The following is a 22,645-nucleotide window of genomic DNA, read 5'->3' as shown; positions in this document are numbered from 1 at the left end:
CCGGGCATGTTATATACTGATGCATCTACTGAGGATTCATGGCTTACTTGGCCATCTCCAGCAGTTTGATGGCTTCCTCTCTCCTGCCCTGCTCCAGACACAGCAAGCTGTGTTCCAACAAAGCATTTGGTACAAGGTAGTGGTCAAACTTGATCTGTGTCTCACTGGGTGGGAAAAAAAGACAGAGAGAACACAATGTTCTGAGCAATAGCGTTTGGTGGTAACAGCACAGGAGGTCCTCATTAGCGATCATCTTCAGATTTCTCCTAACTAAAAACATGCGCATTGTCATTTGCTTGAAACCAGTTATAGTAGGAGATTTCCAGCACATTTCTCCCTCAAGCACTCTTTCTGAAGCATAAAAAATTTAATTCCACATTCATAATCACCAAAAAAGTTATCTTTGGCATCTCATCTCAAAGGCATTTGATTTCAAAAGTAAGCTATTTGCCTACAAGCTCTATTTAACAGGGTGAATTTAGCTCTTTACAATGTTTCAAACCTTCCAGATAGCTATCAACAGTTATTATTATTATTATTATTATTATTATTATTATTATTGACAATATAAAACATTGAACCTGCAACATGGTGTGTTTAGACTGGGATAACCATAAGATTTGATGATTTCGCTTGGACTAGGAAAACTAACAGGATGATGTTCTTTAATTAATGCCAAGGTTGTAAATTTGGGTACAACTACTCGACTAGCTTAAATTAAAGGAGTGAATATTTTAAGAATTAACTGCTTTATCTTATTCACAGCTGCAGTGGATCCAGAGCTTATCACAACGCTAGGTGCATGGAAATGATACACACTAGGTAGGACGGCAGTGTATGCAGGGTTACACACACATGCATGCACACACACACACACATACACACTAGAGGTAATTTAGTGTAGCTAGTACATCTACAGGCATATTTTAGGAAGAAACGACTCACTTGCAGAGGACGAGAGTGAAGTAGTGCTCAGCTTCTTCTGTATGGCCTAGGTGCTTGAGACACAGACCTTTCAGCAGACTCAGCACACACTGGTCATCTATGGAGAACTCTGTCCCTGAAGGAGAACCCACAGAATACAATCATCAACAGCACTCTCCTTGCAAACATTATACATAGTCTATGCCATAACTTGTGGTATTATTGGGCCATTAGAATGGCCAAACCTCTCATTTATTGTCTAGAAGCAGCCAACTTATAGTCAATGTTAATGTAAAGGTCACTAATGTAATGCACATTACAGTCTGTACTGGACTTGCTATGGAAGAACATTGTGTTTTGCTAGCAAATGTCGAGTGGTTATGTGGTCATGCATTTGGCTGAACTGAGACATGTACTTGGATTCTGTTCAAGTTTCTTCTGAGCTTCATTCAGTGTCTTTAACATGCCCTCTGTCAGGTCTTTGTGCTTCCCAATCACTGTGTAGCCATTCCAGATATACATCATCTCCTGTAGGAAAAACACTTGCTTATGAGCAAAAAAATAATAACAAAAAAACCCCAGAAGCATACAACACTGTTGGTTCTGCTGTACAAGTATGTTTAATCTGTACACATTTCCATAAGCAAGGGACTGCCTCACAGTCTCATAGACACATAGACATGCTCTGTGGCATGGATTGGGTCCACTTGCCCCTTTAGAGGGAAAGGTCACCAGATCTCAATCCTAGTGAACACCTATGGGTGATGTTGGACTAATGTGCTAGATGGTGCTCATCATCAAAACACCAGCAGAAGGAATCGATTTTGGAAGAATGGTGTTTATCTTTCCAGTTCCAGAGACTTGTAGAAGTAATGCCCAGGGTGCAATGCAGCTGTTCTAGTGCCACGTGGGCAACCAACATCTTACTAAATGTTTTACGCTTCCTTTAATTTGTCACCTGTTAATATAGTGGACTAGATAAATCCATAAACCCACAGCATACAGTGCAGAGATACTGACCAGTGGAGGTGCAGGCAGAGGAACAGGGTTGTCTACATTATAGCGGCGAGCCTTGCGGATGGCAAACTTCTCAGTGGGTAGAGACTTTCCAGCTATTTTCTGCTTTAGTCCAGGCACTTGCCTGCAGAAACACAAGGACAATAACGTACTCTGGATCAAACCAGTGTGAACTTACAGTCATCAGAATGAGATGTTCTTTGTAACAACACGACAGTAGGCGGCTGTTATGATTACGCTCCCTCTTTTGTACTTCATGTTGACTAAACATGAAGCCATTCCCCACATGTTGACTCCCAAGCCACACACACTCTGTAGTTTTCCATTACCTGAATAATGCAACATCGCTTGCCCCAAATGGCTGACGCTCCTCTGTACTCAGCATGCTGAGGTACGCAGCTTTCATATATGCATACATGGCCTGCAAAAAAAAACATGTGTAACAAAAAATGCAGCAAAATTACTGCTGCAATCCAAACTCAACATGATCAGAGCTTCATCAAGACTTCATCACTACTCCCATCACCTTTCTATTTTTATTTACATTAAACATAATTCCACAGTAAAAATCTCTCATCAGCCCTGTGTGAAAGTGCTTCCTCACAAGCTTTCACCTTAGACCATGCATTCTCTTTGCTGAGCAGGTCTGCGTAAAAGTAGGCCATCTTCCAGTGTTGCTTATAGGTGAAACACCACATCAGCTCCCAGTAGCACATGTGATGGAACTGCTTCCAGTGCTGCTGGGCCTCACAGCACTCCTCAAAGTATTTAATAGCCTGAAACACACACACAAGCACATACAGACACACAGTCGCACCATGTATGCCCACATGAATAAAGTACATGGAGTGAATTGAGAAAAACAGCTTATGGATTAGAGGAACTCACAGCATCTATATTGCCTTTGATTTCTTCTATTCGACCAGCGAAGAACAAGAAGATAGATCCCTATGAACAAAGGAGGGAAAATGTACAGGCTGATGAAATTTAGGACTTAAATGTGATTAGCACAGCTCTATGTACATGGCAAGCCAGTTTTGGAAATTACAGACTGTGTGTGAATTTTGATATCACCCCAGCAGAGAACGTTACTGGAATGTTCAGTAATATATTTGATAAGATATATCTATAACGTATATATAAGAAGCTTGAGCTGTAATGCATGTCCCAAAGTGTTTTGTTCCTCTTGTATCGCTGCAATTTACCAGCACTTAACAATGTTTTATTTAAGTACGAAATTTGAACCATGTAAAGTTATATTTAATGTTGGGAAACGTCTGCAAAACAAGTTAGTTCCTATTCTCTTCTACATTTTTAGCTACTATAAACGGTCATTCTCTCACCAGCCTCCATTTGTTTCTATTTCTTAACGTTCCATCCATCCATTTTCCATAACGCTTATCCTAAACATGGTCGTGTGGAGCCTGGAGCCTATCCCAGGAATCTCCGGGCAAAAGGCAGGGGACACTCTGGACAGGGTGCCAACCCATCGCAGGGCACAATCGCACACACGTTTACACCCTATGGACAATTTGGAAATGCCAGTCAGCCTACAGTGCATGTCTTTGGACTGAGGGAGGAAACAGGAGTACCCAAAGGAAACCCCCGAAGCACGGGGAGAACATGCAAACTCCGCGCACACAGGAGAGAAGCAGGATTCATACCCCCAAACTTGGAGGTGTGAGACAAGCTTGCTAACCACTAAGCCAATGTTCTCTCTAAATTAATAAGACTTTAGATTTCAATTGCAGCTTGAAATCTAAACAAAAACGGCTCCATGTTGAAAAGTTTTCTATGTTGGAAAACTGTTACAAAAACTGCTGACACTGAATACTCCCTCCAAAAATGCTAAATAAGCATCTCCTTACAGAAACGGTCACCATTTTAATGATGACACTTTTGAAAAAGCAATTAGAGCAAGCGCATTAATATAAACCTGTGATTTGCATTGCAGCCGGAATAACAGTGCTGTTGTATCATTTATTATTTTTTTAATGTAAAAGCAACATTCTGTTATAATGGTTTGCTTAGCAATGTTTTTAAAACACCGCACACAATGTTCATAACTGGACAAAAACGTCATGGAAACCTTTGTGTTGACATTCCTACAGCCGAACATTTATAAAAAAAAAAAAATTAAAACATAACGTAGAAACAGACCAAACCAGCAGGTCATAGAAATAGTATTCAGAAAACATTTTCTTATTGTTGTCCTAGTGTTCACTTAGGAGTCTGAGTAATGATTAGAGGTGTGTTTTTCCCTCAGATGACTCAGCATAAAAGCTTCAATATAATGCTCTCATATGCATTCTGGGGAACCACATGTTCTGGATTTCTCCACATTTTTTTTTACTTTAACACTATATATAACACGGATCATTAAACCTACGAAGCCTACAACACATCAGGTGTGTTAGATTGGGGGAAAGAATCGAACACAAATTTCACGAAATTTTAAAAGGTCTTGAACCATGTGATCATCATTCTCCCAAAGAGATTTTTGCTTAGAATCTAATATTTCTATCTTTGATTGTGAACAACTGACTCCAATACCGTCCATATAATACGGCCATATTCTGACCTGTGGATGATGACTAGTAGGAGAGATGGTTCTTTCATTTTTGTGCTGCTGGGTGAACAGTTTCCTTTTCAGAAAAGGTCCCATATAAATCCCATTTAAAAGGTTGGACCCTTAAGCATACAAAGAACCTTTTTTGAGAAGGGGAAGAAGAGGAAGGGCGCACTGACCTTTTGGAATAAATATTTATACATAATTTGTCTCAGCATGAAGTATGAATTTGCATGTTGCATATTTTGATCTTCATGTTTTAATATACAACATCTTTGCATTGATTTACCATACCTTAGGGTATTGTTTAAGGTACGGCTGCAGCAGTTTCTCTGCATCGTCGACGTCTCCTTCTCCGGTCCCTGAATTATATGCAGAGAAAGAAGAAAAAAACAATTTCTGTTCATAAAACTTAGATATGGATATGAATATGGATTACAGCACACTTAAAGCATCCAAGTGCTATCTTGTTGTTTTGGAATTCTTTGTTCTGTGTGCTTCTAAAACACTGAGATTTCTGAGTTTATCTCACCCAGTATGAAGCTCATGAAAGTGTGATAGCAAAGCAGCAGCATGTTACACAGGAAAGACCTAAACGTGTGCTCAGCAGAGCCCTCCTGGAGCTGCTGCAGTCCAAACTCCTATAACCCACACACACATCCACCATTAACACAGTGAACACGGCATACACACCCAATACACATATCTCTGACCCAGATACAGGATAAGTCCCCACAGAATGGTGTGTTCACCTTATTACCCGAGAAACCCACAAACTCCAGCATCCTCAGGGTCCTCGTGGGCAACAAGGAAAGCATCTGCCCATAAATAAATAAATAAACAAACAAACAAACAAATAAATAAATACAACTCAATGGCATATCTACTCCTTTCTTTATTCAACTTGTTACTTGCTTTCAAACAAGTACACTCACCAGATTAAACGCTCCCACTCCAAGTTTCACTCCTCCCTCAAAGTGGCCATGATTTTGACCATGAACATAATCAGAGGATTTCAGGACTGTATGAAGTTCCCTGAACGCACAGAAGACACACAGACTCACAGTGAAAAAAGATCCTTGGTGTTCAAGTGTATACAATAACCATCGTATTGTACTCATTAACAAGAGAAGCAAGAGTATCACTGCCTACTTGTATATTTGATAGCTGTTCCTCACTTTGATTCCTCCTTTAATAAAGCTGATCATATTTTCGTCCTGTGTACACAGATTAAAAATAGTTAATGAAGCTTGCTTATCCTGATTATATATATATATTAACTTAAAACTTAAACTGCAAAATGTACATTCATCAAAATATAGGAAAACTCCACCCTGAAATACACAGTGGAAATATGTTTGTATTGAAATACTTGTGATGTGCCTAGTGATTCAGATGGACAGACTAAAGGATTAAAGCACTGCTACATCGCTCTCTTTAGGTTGAGAGGAATTCCTACTGGTGCCAAGATCAGCGGTTTTAAACTGGAAGGTCAACTCAGATCTGATCATATAGTACAACTGAAGAACCCATATAGATTATACATATTAATATGCAGCTGATTCAGGCATGGATTTTTCCATTAAGTACCATTTCGAGAACTGAGACTAACCTGTAAGAAGGTCAGTGCTGCCCTCTGGAGGAGACACTCAGCATAACACACTTCAGCATGCAGCTCCTCTGAGAACAAAATCCACAGTCAGACTTACAGTACAGCAGGCGTGTATTAACACAAACACTGTCAAACAGCTTAAAAAAAAGTACCACCTTGTAGCAACAGAAAAGATATGCTTGACTGTCAGTGTAATATAAACAGTATGTCCGCATATATCTGGCATAATTACAACTAGTACTAGTTCTCTGAACTATAAGATGCGCGTGTAGACTATAAAACTGACTGAACACTGACCTTCTGTAAAGACTTTGCTGTTGAAGGAGGACTTCTTACGATACCTGTAATAACAGTGAGAACCACATCACACCCGAATGAAAAAAAAATTTAGTATATAATCATCAGAGGCTTTTAATGAAATTATAATGACATTTGATGAACATAGTTTAATCCTACATTAGCACATAGTGTCTTTTCTTATATTTATATAAATCTATCTACGTTCTGTACCGCTTATCCTAGACAGGGTCACCAGGAGACTGGAGCCTATCACATGGGACTCAGGGTACAAGGCAGAGGACACCCTGGACAGGGTGCCAACCCACTGCATGGCACAAGCACACACACACACGCTCATTCACACATTACAGACAATTTGGAAATGACAATCAGCCTACAACATATGTCTTTGGACTGGGTGAGGAAACCAGCACTCAGAGGAAACCCCCGAAGCACCCTGAACATGCAAACTCAGCATGCACACAGGGCGGAGGTGGGGATCAGACCAAAGCAAATCAAGCAAATATGTTTCATTACTGAAATGTAGATTCAGTTATATAAGAGACTGTCATCAAAATGGTACCATTGCAGCTTCTATAGTGCTTTTGCTAGACCAGCATGCACGTAGCCTAAAAAGCTCACAAACATTCATTCAAGAAACCAATTTTTATTTTTAAAAAAAAGTGAATAAACAACCTTAAATTGTTCTCACTCTTTGCTTAATCTGGTATTACATATTTTAATTAAGATTACCTGAAATTCTGAAGGTAACCCATGTCCTGATATTTGTCTAATAATGTGAATGCTTAGATTTGAGCAGAGAACGTTCTTTATTGAGTATTTACAATTTACCCTGAATCTTTGTTTCTGATTTGTATTTATGAACTGATTTGTTTTAGTAGTCAGAGTTAACAAGACTTAAGTGTACTGCCACGACACGGGATGCCTATATAAAGTTCTCTGAAGCATTAACAAGTTAAAACTAATGAACAACGGTCAGTTTCCTAATATTTCTAAAGTAAAGTTTACCATTGACAGCATGCACTAGAAATGAAATTGGGAAATTAAAGGGGGAAAAAAGATATAAAATGTCTTAATAAAAGGTTTAGGCTTCTAAAAACAAGACTGGTGTGTGTGTGTGTGTGTCACTCCCTGCTACATGGTTATAAGTGCATTCCTGAGTAGATGTGTCTCTTAAAAACATACATACTACACATTTTCACACACACACTCGAGCAGCTACTGTATCAGGTGCTTCAGAAATTCCATCAACCCCCTTGATTTGACGAAACCCTGTTGATATGCAACACCAAGCGCCATTCTGGGATCATATCACTAACTCCTGTTCCTAATTCCTGTTCTGCTGTAGGTTAGGATTTATGCACACATGCATGTAGAGTCTGTTTCTTCATTCATTTCATTTTAAACCTTATAGTACTATATAGAAAGAGAGAGCGCATTTACCGCTGACAAATAGCCTGAGCATCTTTCATGGTGTTTCCTGCTGACAAGATGTCCTCAGGGTCAAAGGTCATCATTGCCTGCATTTCCAGAATGGTGGCATATGTGAGCGCGTGATACATACTCTCTTTAGTCCTGTCAGAGAACACACACACACACAGAAAAAAACATTTGATCAATTCATAGCACGACAACAATCAGTGATGACTCAGCACATGAAAATACACCTGAGACAAAAGAGATGAATAAGTAAATACACGGATTGAGCACAGAGAGACTTAGGAAGTATAAAAACTAAACTTATATAACACATTTGTTCAATACAATACTGTGGTGTACAGCAAAGATGCCTTCAAAGATAATGAAATTCAATGTTTCTCCATTTAAAAAAAAAAATACTACAAAGAGCAGTAAACAGAAATAAATTAAACAAAAACGCTATATTTGTTGTGATGAAAAAAAAAGTAGTCTCGGGTAGAATTAGTGCAGTTTTAAAAGGAAATGAGCTGTAAGTTTTACTGAGCATCTTGCAGAACCAGCCACGGTTATTCTGGAGATTTTGACTGTCGTACTTCTTATTTTTGCAGCAAAACCCAGCAGCCTTGCGTTGTGTTTTGTCTGAAACGTGGTCTCTTACCACATAATATAATGCTTTCGTTACTGACATACATTTTTCTGTAACATTTCACTTTGTACTGGAAAACTAATGTTTGGAAACCTAAAATGTTTTTGTACTGACTCGATGATGTAGAAGTCATAAAATAAAAATCTATAACAAAGTTTGTACTAAAGAAAATAGGGTGCTTAAGACATGTGTACAGTACTGTGTGTGTGTGTGTATATATATATAAAAGCACACAGTGTAACACAATTTTATGGTGTGATATGAGATGTGGCATGACCATAAATATGCTAGAAACTGCTCATTTGCTTTCAAAAATTGGCTATTCAGAGGAAGAGCTACTGCATGATCGTTACTGATTTTTACATAAGTGTTGGATTCAGTTCTCTAGGAAACAGGCTGGTGTGAATTGGAGAGAATGTGACACTGCAGGTCCAAAATGCTCAGAAGCAGGATTACTGGCTAAGCCAGTTTAACCCGGTTTCTTTTAATGAAACAAAGATGGAATAATGCTGGTGGGGTCAACACACAAAGGAATGCTGAATGTCTGCATGGTTCATGTTTCACTTCTATTCACTAAAACCCTTATGCACACTGTTACAGCTTAATGTAGCCTGTAGAGGATGCCTTCAGAATAGACTCTCAGCAGTACGTTCAGCAAAAAGGAAAGAAACCAGCACAGTTGTTGACAAAATGATTACTAAAAAGAAAAGAATAAGCAAAACATAAGAGAATTTTTTAATATAAAACCTGAGCATCTAAAAAAGACCATTTGGTAAGTTCACTTGATGATCTTGATACATGTTGTGTCATCAGAGTTTGCCAGAAAAACAAAAAATGCACTTAATAAGTAACTAGTTAATGTTACTAGTGCCAGGGCAAACATATTTAATATACATTTCTATATATTTAATATTGTCATATAATCAAGCCCAACCGTTTACTTTATGCAGTAGATTTTTGTTCGTGTCTATTATTATCTAAATTACAGTAGTTACCAGTCCCATAATCCCAGAATCTGAAATTCTACATTAGTACTAGTGCTCAATGCAGAAACACTGAACTTAGAATTAGTGTGTGAATTGGTGTCCTTGTTGCAGTGTTAACTATCATAAACATGAAACAGCACTGGCCTGAACTCCTGACCAGTGTGTCATCATGCTTAATCTTGCTCAATTCAAATCATATGACCTACAAAACAGCTCCCAGACTACAAGACTACAAGAGAGCTGAGTGGTGGTGTGACCCTCACACACACACACACACACACACACATACAGAAAGAGAGAGAGAGAGAGAGCGAGCACAATAATCAGTTTATCACACAGCAGTCCTGCCAGTCTGGAAAGAGAGCCATAGATTGTCATTTTGCATGTTTTTACATTTTTAACTGTCATATTTAAAGCTTTTGAACAAGTTCAGTGAAGTTGATAATCATCTACTTAGACCTGATTTGAAAATCTGAAGTGAAAAAAAGAAAGAACAGGAACCTGAGGCTACAGTGGCCTGATATTCACCAAAACTGGGCAGCTGAAAATTGTAAAAACATCGCCTGGTCATTTCCCAATTTTTACCTGTCCAGTTTGGGAGAGCCTGTACCCCAGTGTAGCCTCAGATTCCTGTTGGAACCCGATGAGGTCTTCTGCTGTTATAGCCCATCTGCCTCAAGGTTTGACATGCTATCTGTTCTGAGATGCTTTTCTGCTCACTGCGGATGTAAACAGTGGCTATTTGAGCTACCACTGATTTACCCATCAGCTCGAACTAGTATGGTTACTCTCCTCTGACCTTTCTATTCAACAAGGCGTTTCCACTGACAGAACTGCTGATTCATCCATCCATCTATTCATCAATCAATCCATACATAAACAAATCATACTCTGGATCTTCACACACGTTTGATAAGACAGGCCTCTTTTCGGACCAGAATCAGAAATGATTATTGCATAAGCATTCAGAAAGGTACGTTTAAAAAAGACAAATTCAGGACCAAAATCTCGCATTCAGCAAGCAAATATCATACACTGAGCATTAGTCTGCTTTTTTTTCTTTTTTTATTAAATCTTATAAGCAATACTTATACTGAGGTATCCTTGAATTGTAATCTGCCTCACTTGTAAGTCCCCATGAATAAACATTTCTGCCAAATGAATAAATGATTAAATGGAGTTCACATAAATCTATAGACACACACCTTTACCATTCATTAACTACTGACTGGAATGGGGAAGAGCTCGTCTGGTACTGACTGGAACAAATCCATTATATAACCGTATGAACTGCACCTTCCCTGTTTACTCAAGTTAGGACAACTAACCAGACAAGCACACAGCACATCAGTTTCAGTATGTATTCAGAAAAATCCCTTTTCTTTCACACCAAAAAGCAAACGTAATGCATTCTCAACATGACTAATCTTAAGAACATTAACATTTATTTATCTTTGCTCAGAGTGCATCACTATTACGATTTAGCTTGTAGAAAGTCTAACAGCGACTTGGTTTACCAACCCCACTAAGTTTAATGGTCATCATCCCTTTTCATGACTTGTTACAACTTGCGATCTATTTTCATTTGGTTTCTGTCAAGACATGCCGATCTCTTCTTTGTTGTCATGCATGCAGGTTCAGGTGTAAGACAATGCAGTTAAAGTGTTTTAAAAACACTCTCTCTAGCCCCAGACTCAATGGCGCAACATAGCGAATAGCACCCAGATCGTTGCAACAAGTTACAGTAACTGCAAGCTTGGCAACAACATCTGGATTTGGTTTTACTGTTGGGGAAAACCAAAAACCAAAGAGAGATTCCACAACGGAAGAGAGTGGCAAACCACATTTTATTCATTTGTTTAAAACCCCACTTGATTACTTCTTTGAGGTTTTTTTTTATTTATTTATAGGGGAAGTACACTTCCCCTTCCTCAGTAATGTCACCTGGAAAAACAGGCTCACAGCCACTTTAGAGGCTCCAACAAGAGCATCTTCTGAGCAGAGCAGACGAGACACAGACCTATAAAAGTCTGCAATAATTACAATCTCAATTTCATAATATGTACAGAATGAAACACTTCAGGACGTGCTGTTATAAGAAAATAATAATAGGAAGAAGAATTACTAAGATTTACATAGCACTTTCCTAGGCACTCAAAGCGCTTTACATTGTATGGGGGAAATCTCCTCAAACACCACCAGTATATAGCATCCACCTGGATGAAGCAACGGCAGCCATAGTGCACCAGAACGCCCACCACACACCAGCTATTGGTGGAGAGGAGAGGAGAGTGATGTAGCTAATTCAGGGACAGAGATTATTAGGGGGCCATGATAGATAAGGTCCAATGGGTGAATTTCACCAGGACTGGGTTACATCCCTACTCTTTACAAGATTTTTACGGGATGTTTTTTTTAATGATCACAGATAGTCAGGATCTCAGTTTAACACCTCATCTGAAAGATGGTGCTGTTTTTTTATGCTATACTGGGGCATTAGTACCCACACAGACCACATGGTGAGCACCCCCTGCTGGCCTCACTAATACCACTTCCAGCAACAACCTTAGTTTTCCCCAGGAGGTCTCACCAGGCTCAACCCTGCTTAGCTTCAGTGGGAAACCACTGAAGAGCTGAAGAAGAGCGGCAAGAGCTGCAGGGTGATATGGCTCTGGCAAGTGTATAATCAATGATGGAGTGGTATGATGGAACATCAATGCAAAGCAGAGTTACTGTTACCACCCAGAAGTTGTTTACTTTCCAATAACAGCTCATACAGAAGTGTTTTATTCCTCTTATACCACAGTCAGAGCTGTGCTGACAATGAAAATTAATGAGCATCTTTTTTGAGACTACAACAATGCTGTGGTATAAAGAAACACAAAACACTCCCATGCACTCCTACGCAAATATTTTAATTGCTGTCAGTGCAGCTGGTTTCACATACTAGACATTGTAAGGATGTCAGTTGATGCATGTTCTCAAGAGAATATGAGGGAATCAAGCTTTTTGTGAAATACTACTTATACATATGGTATTGGATACACATGCACACACACAGGCAAGTTTCGCAGGATTGTTGTGGCAAAATTAGTCAAACATCTCTACCATGTTTCGGACGCAACAGAAAAGTGTTCACCTTATCATCAGGATGTTGTGAGTTTGAATCCTGAAGATACCACAGCTGTCCAAGAGAGCATAAATGGCCATCTGCCATTTATGGATTTGAGCAATACCAGCCAAACAAGAGCATCTAGGACAGTTAGAGCTTCATGTTTCTTAGAGGACGCACGTGTTAGCTTCTGGTTGGTAGCTGTTGTTTGACAGAAACGAACTACTTAGTGGGTGGGAACTGACAATGAATTGGGACACTGGTGTACTAGAGACTCCCGCAGTTAATTATAAGATTTTTTCAACAGGGTAACATTTTCTAATGAAATACTTATTTTGTACAGCATCTGTAAGTAGCTACTTGTGAACATGACTGGGAATGTTTTATTGGTAGAGTGAGAGTGGTCGGGTAGTGGTTTTCCTGGCAGTCTTCACATGGTGAGGAATCATAAACTCCAGTCTGTGCAGTTATAGAAAACAGACTGTTGTAGGAAAATAATCCCTGACAGCTTGATTTAGGAGGATTATATTCCTACTGTATAACTGCACAGCCTGAAGAGGTGTGCGTATATCATTTATACCACAGCAACTTGCCAAAGATTACACGATTTTCTTCATAAAAAATATTATTAAACAAATTGTTCTTTTTACCTCTTTAAAGTTACGTTTAAAATATGGAATATCGGCCAGACAAGTTATTCTCTGCTGTTAGTAAAGCGTCTGTAAACAGGCCATCCCTTCAACGTCAGACCAGAAGGAACAGTATTACATTTGACACTGGAGTCTCCTACAATAAATGTTAATGAAAGCATTCTTCTTCTATAGTTTCCATATGCAAGCCTATTTCTGTGGATATTTCCGTGTAAAGCATGCAACTGTGTCCGTGTTTCACCTACATCTGTTAATCAGTAATGGTCACAATCACCACATGGTGGATTATAGCTTGTCTATTTAAAAGCCTTACCTGCTCTTGAGTCTAGACAGTGCCTTGTCAAATTCATTATGCAGGAATAAATCTAGCGCTGCCATGCAGTCCTCCAGAGCCACCGACAGATCAGATTTTTCTGAGCTGAGATACACAAACAAAAAAATGACAAATTAGAGGGGAAAGAGATCATGCAGAAAGCTGAGTGTAATAATAATACACAATTAGCACCAGTGTCATAGATGAGAGGGAAAGTCCCATAATATACAGAGCGCACTCTGAGCTGGAGTGCATTACTAAACTTTACACTAGATTATTAGGGAAAACATAAACAGCTTGAAACTAATACAGTTTAATCGTTTGTAATGCAGTGCGGCTCAGCATGCTCCTTGTTTACCTGACAAGTGTTAAATGTGCAGCTTACAGTGGCTTGCATACATTTTCAGCTCCATTAACCTTTTCTACATTTTGTAAAAATATTAATCGCAAATCAATAGTCATACAAGTTCTGTTTGTATAAATATTCACTCCCCTTGCTGTGAAATGACTAAATTAGTTCTGGTGCAACGAGAAATCCCATAATTATTTGAATGGAATTGACGTGTATGCAAATATAGTGTCACACAATCTATAATCTAAAAATATAAATACCCCTGTTCTTGGGAAAACCCATAAATTGTTTGAAAACAAAATTAAACAAACAGCATGATGAACAGCCAAGCAGCATTAAAACAATTTCAGGAGAAAGTCCATCCCTGAACATCCCACAGCACATTACTAACTCCGTTATGAAGAAATGGAAAGAGTATGACACTACAGCACCTTTGTCTAAAGGAGGCAAACAGACTTAAAAGTCAATGACTGGGTAAGGAGGGCATTAGTCAAAGACGTAACCAAGGGCCAAGGGTAATACTCAACTTGATGCTACCACCAACATTCAATTTTGGATGAATGTGTAAAAAAGTTCAAGGCGGAATTCCTGAATACTTATGCAAGCCACTGTATGCACCATATACATGACACCATATACACCAAAAACCTCATATGATCCTGTTCTCAGAGTCCTGCAGAGCATTTAAGGTAGCTGAAGCACATTAATTGAACTATTAGATATATAATTCATTTTCTAGAATTTCAAGTCAAGATAGTGTGATCTAACATGCACTACAGAGCATCCCTGCTGCTTCTCCGGTTAGTATAAAGGGCAGAGAGACCAAAATAGCCTTCATATGCACTAGAGCACTAGAGATGTGTTCCCATGCAGCGGTGACTTTGTGATACAAGTGTACAAAGGTTTGTGCAAAAGGAGGACAGTGGTCAGGACTGTGTTCCAAAGAAAAGTCTACTGCAGCATACTGGGAGTTCCAAGAGGTCCACAATGCAAAGATGTACAAAAAAAACAGGTAGGCTACTGCATTCTATGTTACATAGATTCAGCTTGCTCCAGTAGTGATAAACAAAAATCCTATTAATTAATGTTGGTAGTCGTGAACTTTTTTTGTTTCTTCAAACAGCATAATAAAAATAAGTGACTTTGTCTTAAATTAAGGCACCAAATGCATTGTAATTGAAACAGGGAAAAACTCTGCAACATAGTGTCAGGAATTGTGGAAGGACGTGCATGCAAGTGCAAAACAAACAACCAAAACCATAATAGTCAATTGTTAAAAAACTTTAATGGATTGAATTTCAACTGCTGTTACTTGCAAAATGTTGGGGTTTTTTTTTTAAACTACGAAAACAAGAACTATAAACGTAACTATGGACACAAGGCAATAACATGCAGAAATGAGAGTGGCTGCAGGACACATAATGACACATGAACATGACGACAACAACAACAAAAGCTTTGATAATTAGGTGCTGAAAAACTAGAACTTCAATAGGGGTGCTTATTAGGGGTAACACAGAACAGGTGTGAGTGATCACAGGGCCATGTGACATGGTCATGTGATATGCTGGGGCTGATGGGTAATGTAGTTCCGTGTGGATTTCAGCATAACCATGATACATAGCTGCTTTGTTGACAAATTAGTCTTAAATTAAGGAAAACCATCTTGCTCCTCTGCTGGTATATATTGTGCAAACCATTGTTGTAGCATCTTACTGGTTAAATCTTGCGCAATATAAGATGGAATATCTTATTAAGACAAATTTGCATATGTTTTCTTAAAATTAGATTACTTTTCTAATGCAAAACAATGCTTGACAAGATTATCTTGATCTTTTTTTCACAAAAAATTATTTCCCAGAAACAAAGGCTTTGTTTTTTACTTTCTTGAAATTCCTTTTTTTGCAGTGTAGTTTGTGATGTGTAGAGGACATAGTTGTTGAAAAACTGCCAAACCTATATCTATTGTTAGAGCTGACATTTATGGTCACCAAGAACCTCCTACTTTAACATAAAGAGTCCATTTGACTCACATAGCAAACAACCATTAATAGACTCTAGTTTTCTTTTGTGTAGACGATGTGGTTATGAAAACAGTGCTGACAAGTCAAATGAAACATACATTCTAAAGCTTCAAAAGACACACCCTTAAGCGTACCACCACAGGGACAAGCAAAAATACACTTTAGTACCTTTTTTTCTGAGAGTGGTTTCACAGTACGTCTTTAAAGTGCCTCTATTACGCTATATTAAAATTGCCTAATTTTGTTTTAGATGTCTCATACAATAGGTTTACCTGCATCCAAGGTCAAAAAACACTTTCATTTTCTCAAAAATTACATTGCAGCAACACCATTTTTTCTCAGTGTCAGATTCACTCAAGGATCCGTTCACGCTAAACTCCTCCTTTCAGAGAGCCTACTCTGCTCTGATTGGTCAGATGTCCCAGTCTGTTGTGATTGGTCTACCACTTACAGCGTGTGTTGGAAAGGAAACTCTCATTACCATATCTGAATTTGATCTGAGTAATAATGTCGTCAGTTTTACCTTATCAATTTGAGCTCTATTCCAATAGTGATACATCAGAACATCAACCCGAACCACCGTCGCAAGCACGACGAGAATGGGATGTTTCTCAGTGGTAAGTTTAAATGTAGTTTGACGTACATTGAAGATGAGATGTTATTGCTTTTGCAGCGCAGAAATAACGTCTTCTAGACATGGCAACAACAGGAACCTAACTCTTTCAGGACACAACTACAACTGTAGTGTTTCAGGGCGGGTCCAAAGTACATGTTGTTCACAAGCAGCCAATGAAGACCGGAGGCGGGGTTTTTTGTTACAAACTTACATACAGGAAGTAAGTCTGGATTTACTAACGACTCGTTTCAGACTGTTCAGAATCGGTTCTTTCTGTAGAGAGACAATAACTTTTTGAAACTTTTTTAATTCACAAACAGCTATATAACACACTACATGGAAGGTAATATTTGAAAACGCATAGTTGGAGCACTTTAAAAGAAATATTTAACAATAAATAGAAATGTTTGGATATGAGCAAAATCATCCATCCAACAACCAATTATAAGGTTCTAAACCAGGTCTGCTTTGTATGCTATAAAACTGTAGATGAACCAAATGACATCCAGCAATATAAATGACTCTCTGAAATGACTAGAAGTCGATGGAAAGCAGTAAACTGGATAAAGCATACCGTTGAGGCAACACAATCATGCAGACATGTGTGCAAATTAGAAATACACTTTTTTGTGTTATAACCATTTTCACACATTTTGTACTCTTACATATATGCTTGAGACTATTAAAAAGGTCAATGTCATTTGGACTGGGGGAGCAAACTCGAGTACCCAGAGGAAACCCCCGAAGCACAGGGAGAACGTGTAAACTGCACGCAAACAGGGCGGATGCAAGATTTGAACCCTCACCCCAGAGGTGCGAGGCAAACGTGCTAACCACTTAGCCACTGGTCACTAACGTTAGCTATATATATAATGTCATATATCTAGCAATATCAAAAGAAAGGCTATGTTGCTAGCCTTAACTAAACTGTTCAAAATCTTCAAGTAACATATTTGATACCAAAGGAAAAAAACATCAACTTTTACTGCTACAGCACCATTCTAACTCCTCTAAATCCTTATTTATTTGTGCAGGCATGATGATTTCTTTTTATAAAGACGGCAAAGCACCAAATTAGGCTGTCAATCAAATGCTGAAAATGTATATGTTAATGTAGCTAAGTTTGGTAAACACTTGGTTAAGCAAACTCCATGTATATCCAAGACACAAACTGATCTAAATGCTAGCTTTCAATACATGAAACCTGACTTGTTGGTCACTATTACGGTGTTAGCTTAATAAAATATCACATACATTGTTTTTTTTTTATTGACTAACTATTTTTCTATATCCTGATATACAGTGAATATATGGATAATAATGGTGAAGTATCTAAAAATATAAAAGTGTTTGAATGATCAGCTACACACTAGGTCCTTCAGAAGCTTAACTGGACATGCGAGTGTAGGAATGCACTCCTGTAGCACATTCCCTATGAAATATCCCTGCAGTAATAACCATCTATGACTCTTCTCCATGTACACAGGAATTGAGAATTAAAAATAATGTATGAGGACAATAAAAGTGGATGAGTGGAAGCAAGAGGGGAAACTGAATAGCGGCCGTATCTATGCACTCCAGCTGAAAGACAGACCCGGTCTTTGTGCTCTCTTCTGCTCTCACAATTGCAACATATTTAATGGCTCAGGTGGCCCTCAGCCCCACAGAAGAAGTTCTGTATGGATATTAAATCTCGCAGTGCATAATTAGCAATGAGTGACACACAGGCTGATGATTTCCTCCTACTTTCCCTGTCTGACATAAAATAGATAGATAGATACACAAATAGACAGATATACAAATATACAGCATATTATATATATATATATATATATATATATATATATATATATATATATATATATATATATATATATATATATATATACACACACACACACACACACACACATACATATATAACTAGGCGCGAAGGTGAAATGTTATTAATTATGAATTACTTCCAATATTTGCCTAGGTCCAGACAAACACCTGAAACGCAGTGAGAATTTTATCACGCCAATATGATTTGTACAAACTAGCTTCATACAATACCAATCATTTTACAGGAAGAAGAGAAAGTCAACAGGATGCACACACTTCTAAATTTGCCCTGCCTGTTAGATGCTGTGTGTGTAGCATAAATGATTAAAGTCAGCAGCTGTCTAAATGCTGATCTCTCAAAGGGGCCATCTGAGAACTGATTACCAGAACAACTAACACAAACAAGCTGACAGAGTGATATATAATGACACACAGATTCTCATTTGCACACACATACATACACATGATGCTAGATATTCTCTAGGTGGTTACAAAAGCTAGGATTTAAGGATGGATTCTAGATCATACATTACGTGTATAGTGAAACTGCAGTAATAGAAGATGAGCATCTAATGGATACAATTTCAAAAGCCAGCCCCAAAAGAGTCAGTTTTCAAGCATCTGAATTCTAAACATAGCATGAACTCGAACACACACACTCTCACACTCATGCGGGACGCACGTTACACAACGTCCCATCAACAGTGTCGCATTTCTTACCCATTTGACAGAGTTTCTCCTCCCTTTGACATTTTCATCTGGCACAGTAAAGGATGTAAAGAGGTAAGACACAAAAAAAGAAGATGGAAGTACAAGAAGGCAAATGCAGAAGAAGAATTCACAGTGTGTTTGAGATCAGGCCCCTTCAGGAGCTCCCAACAGCAGCTTCCTTCACCTCGACACACATACACATATTTGATTCAACTCTCTCTCTCTCTCTCTCTCTCTCTCTCTCTCTCTCTCTCTGTCTAATAGGAATAAGCACAGGGAGAATGCAGACCTTAATAAGATCAGGATGACTATCACATATAGAGCAACAAAACATTCACTCAGCCCCCTTTCTCTCTGCCCATCATCTCCTCCTCTTCCTAACACACACACACACACAAACACACACACAGTACGCAGCTCAGATCGGCTTTTCCTCTTCTCAGCCCTGCACTCATGCCACACATTGCAGTCTGGTCTCTGATTGGTCAATGCAGCAGAGGGAAGGAGGGGACTCTTTCCTCAGGGCACTGGCCAAATAATAAGCCTAGCTATTTTAATAGATATTACACAGTCAAATGACAATCTGACCACTATTTTCAGCTTACAAGGGCCACCCTTATTAGAGGACAGTTCATCATGAGACTCAGGGCTAGAAAGTCTCAACTACAGCCTGCACAGTATGTGTGTAAGGCAATGACGTAGCCTAAAGCAACTGAGAAATATAGAGCGTGAGAGTTTATGGATGAGACAGCAAGAGAGAGAGAGACTGCGCACGTGCACGAGAGAGAGAGAGAGAGAGAGAGAGAGAGAGAGAAGGAGAGAGACTCTGTGCTGTTATACTGCAGTGATGTAGATACAGCAGCAACCGCAGGAGAACAGCACAACATGGCACATAGCCAGCCTCAGTTGTCCTCCATGAAATTTTCAAATAAAGATGCAGAGCACGCAAATCTTTTACATCTCAGTATAACAAAAGAAAAACAGTACTGCACCTGATGAGTCACGATTCAAGAGCGAGTTTAGATTGAAAAGCAACTGTATGTGAAAGTTTTACCAGACAATATTAGATGTTCATCTATTATTACATTATTAACACACCAAAGACTGCTTTCAATACAACATCAATACAACTTCAAGTGATGCTCCTGTTGGAGAAACCTCTGGGCCAAAATTAAAAAGCTAAAAGCTAGTGCTAACCAAGGCCACATGATCAGCTTCCATCATTACACATAAACATACAGCAAAGACTAGAGCTGATAGTCAACATGCACACACTTTCACCAACAACACTCCGTACCAGGAGGGGGCAGTAGTCTGTATTTGTTATTTATGAATACTAGATCAGAAATACAAAACAACATACTACTGTTCTTTTTTTAAACACTATTTTGTCCAATATTAGTCGTTTGCCAATTTTGTACCACTAGCTGGCTCTCCCTTATCACACAGCTACCAAATGGAGAGGGTAAAGGGCAGCATGTGCTCCCTCCAAGAAAGGGAAGCCAACCACCACATCTTTTGCTGCATATGCTACATCACAGCGCACAGATCTTCCCTATTCCACATTCACAGATGCCCACGACTGGTTAGAGCTGCTGTGATTGACAGCAGAGAGAGTAACATCATCCCTCCTACAAAAAAGCACAGCCGGTTATAGTGCTGTGAAAAAGTATTTTCTTCTGTTTTTGTGTACATCTCATACTAAATTGTTTCAGAAATTCAAACAAAAGATAAGATAAAACAAAGGCCAACCTGAGCAAACACAAAATACAGTTTTTAAATGATAATGTCATTTATTTAAGAAAAAAAAGTTATCCAATTCTGGCCAAAACTGGACCTGTGTGAAAATGTATTTGCCCCCATAGTTATTAAGTCCCTAAATCTATGAAACTGCATTCATAATGGGGTTCAGCTGGACTAGACACAACCAGGCCTGATTACTGCAAACCCTGTTCAATCAAATCAACACTTAAATAGAACTTTTTCAACAGCATGAAGTTGGTTAAAAGGTCTTACCCAGTAACACACTATGCCAAAAGTGAAAGAAATTCCAGAAATGATGAGGAAGAAGGTGACTGAAATACATCAGTCTGGGAAGGGTTACGAAGCTATTTCAAAGGCTCTGGAACTCCAAAGAAGCACAGTGAGAGCTGTTATCTCCAACTGGAAAAACTCGGCACAGTAGCGAAGCTTCCCAGAAGTGACCGACCTTCCAAAATGCTTTCAAAAGCACAGCAACTTCTCATCCACGAAGTCACAAAAGAGCCAAGGACAGCATCAAAGGAACTACAGGCCTCTCTTGCATCTATAAAGGTCACTGTTCAGGACTCCACTATCAGAAAGACACTGGGCAAAAATAGCTTCCATGGAAGAATGGTGAGGTGAAAACCACTGATATCCCAGAAGAACATTAAGGCTCGTCTGGATTTTGCCAAAACACACCTTGATGATCCTCAAACCTTTTGGGAGAATGTTCTGTAGACTGATGAGATGAAAGTGGAACTGTTTGGAAGACAGGGGTCCCATTACATCTGGCGTAAACCAAACACAGAATTCCACTAAAAGAACATCATACCTACGGTCAAGCATGGTGGTGGAAGTGTTATGGTGTGGGGATGCTTTGCTGCTTCAGGGCCTGGGCAACTTGCAGTAATTTAAGGAAACATGAATTCTGCTCTCTACCAGAAAATCCTTAAGGAGAATGTCTGGTCTTCAATCCGTAAATTGAAACTCGAGTGCAACAGGATGATCCACCTGGATTATGCAACAAGACAATGATCCAAAGCACAGGAGTAAGTCCTCATCCTAGAAGTAAGTGAAAGACTGATCTCCAGTTATTGCAAGCGTTAGGTTGCAGTTATTGCTGCTAAAGATGGCACAACCAGATTTTAGGTTTAAGGGGAAAATTAGTTCTTCACATGGGTGATAGATTTTGGATAACCGTTTTTGCTTCAAATAAAAACTGTATTGCGTGTTTACTCAGGTTGCCTTTATGTTCTGATGTATTTTGTTTGAAGATCTAAAACTATTTAGTATGAGATATACACATAAACAGAAGAAATCAGGATGGGGCAAATACTTTTTCACAACACTGTATATACTCTTGGTCTCCCAGCCACGGATGACTGTTGCATTGTCTGGATTGAAGCTGGATTGAATCTCCCAATGTTAAGATAAATGTTTCTGTTTGCGCCACTCATGAGCACTCTTCTTAATAGTATGTCAGTATACAGGGTCTCCAAAAAGTCTCCATAGATAGGGAAAATTAACACTTTTTAGCAAAATGTCTTCCAAAATTTTTCATACATAGTTTATATTATATATATTTTTAGATATCCTTTAACAATGCCCTTGACAAAGGAAGAAAGTGTTGAAATCATTTTCATGGCTGGATCTGGAAGCTGTCGCAAGGTTGTGATGGACCTTAACAGGAAATAGGGCAAGCAGATCACACAACACTGTTGCCAAACTTATTAAAAAGTTCAAAAAGACTATAAGTGTTGCAGACCAACCGAGAAGTGGACGTTCACGAACATCCACTGATGAAGGCAAAACCGACGTGGTGCTGGC

At 38.8% G+C, this 22,645-nt stretch overlaps 1 protein-coding gene across 3 annotated transcripts in view; it reads right to left on the bottom strand.

Moving 5' to 3' along the window:
- Nucleotides 1-22,645, bottom strand: part of ttc39a (tetratricopeptide repeat domain 39A) — a 34,637-nt gene that overhangs the window by 5,750 nt on the left and 6,242 nt on the right. Inside the window, exons 1-17 of one of the 3 annotated variants that reach the window (XM_047155621.2) lie at nt 19,085-19,498; nt 13,549-13,653; nt 7,866-7,997; nt 6,420-6,463; nt 6,123-6,190; nt 5,663-5,727; nt 5,446-5,545; nt 5,263-5,328; nt 5,043-5,151; nt 4,805-4,872; nt 2,830-2,889; nt 2,556-2,717; nt 2,271-2,362; nt 1,945-2,065; nt 1,341-1,452; nt 946-1,060; nt 48-164 (exon numbers count right to left, since the gene is read on the bottom strand). In XM_047155621.2, coding sequence (XP_047011577.1) covers nt 48-164; nt 946-1,060; nt 1,341-1,452; nt 1,945-2,065; nt 2,271-2,362; nt 2,556-2,717; nt 2,830-2,889; nt 4,805-4,872; nt 5,043-5,151; nt 5,263-5,328; nt 5,446-5,545; nt 5,663-5,727; nt 6,123-6,190; nt 6,420-6,463; nt 7,866-7,997; nt 13,549-13,653; nt 19,085-19,122 — 1,574 coding nt within the window. In that variant the 5' untranslated portion in view covers nt 19,123-19,498. Of the gene's footprint in view, nt 1-47; nt 165-945; nt 1,061-1,340; nt 1,453-1,944; nt 2,066-2,270; nt 2,363-2,555; nt 2,718-2,829; nt 2,890-4,804; nt 4,873-5,042; nt 5,152-5,262; nt 5,329-5,445; nt 5,546-5,662; nt 5,728-6,122; nt 6,191-6,419; nt 6,464-7,865; nt 7,998-10,058; nt 10,248-13,548; nt 13,654-19,084; nt 19,499-22,645 lie in introns of those variants that run through there. The other 2 variants (XM_017468845.3, XM_047155622.2) reach the window with 2 other exon arrangements.

This window comes from Ictalurus punctatus, chromosome 5 (assembly GCF_001660625.3).
Source record: "Ictalurus punctatus breed USDA103 chromosome 5, Coco_2.0, whole genome shotgun sequence".
In the NCBI taxonomy this organism is placed as follows: domain Eukaryota; kingdom Metazoa; phylum Chordata; class Actinopteri; order Siluriformes; family Ictaluridae; genus Ictalurus; species Ictalurus punctatus.
This window is presented reverse-complemented; position numbering and strand designations above follow the sequence as displayed.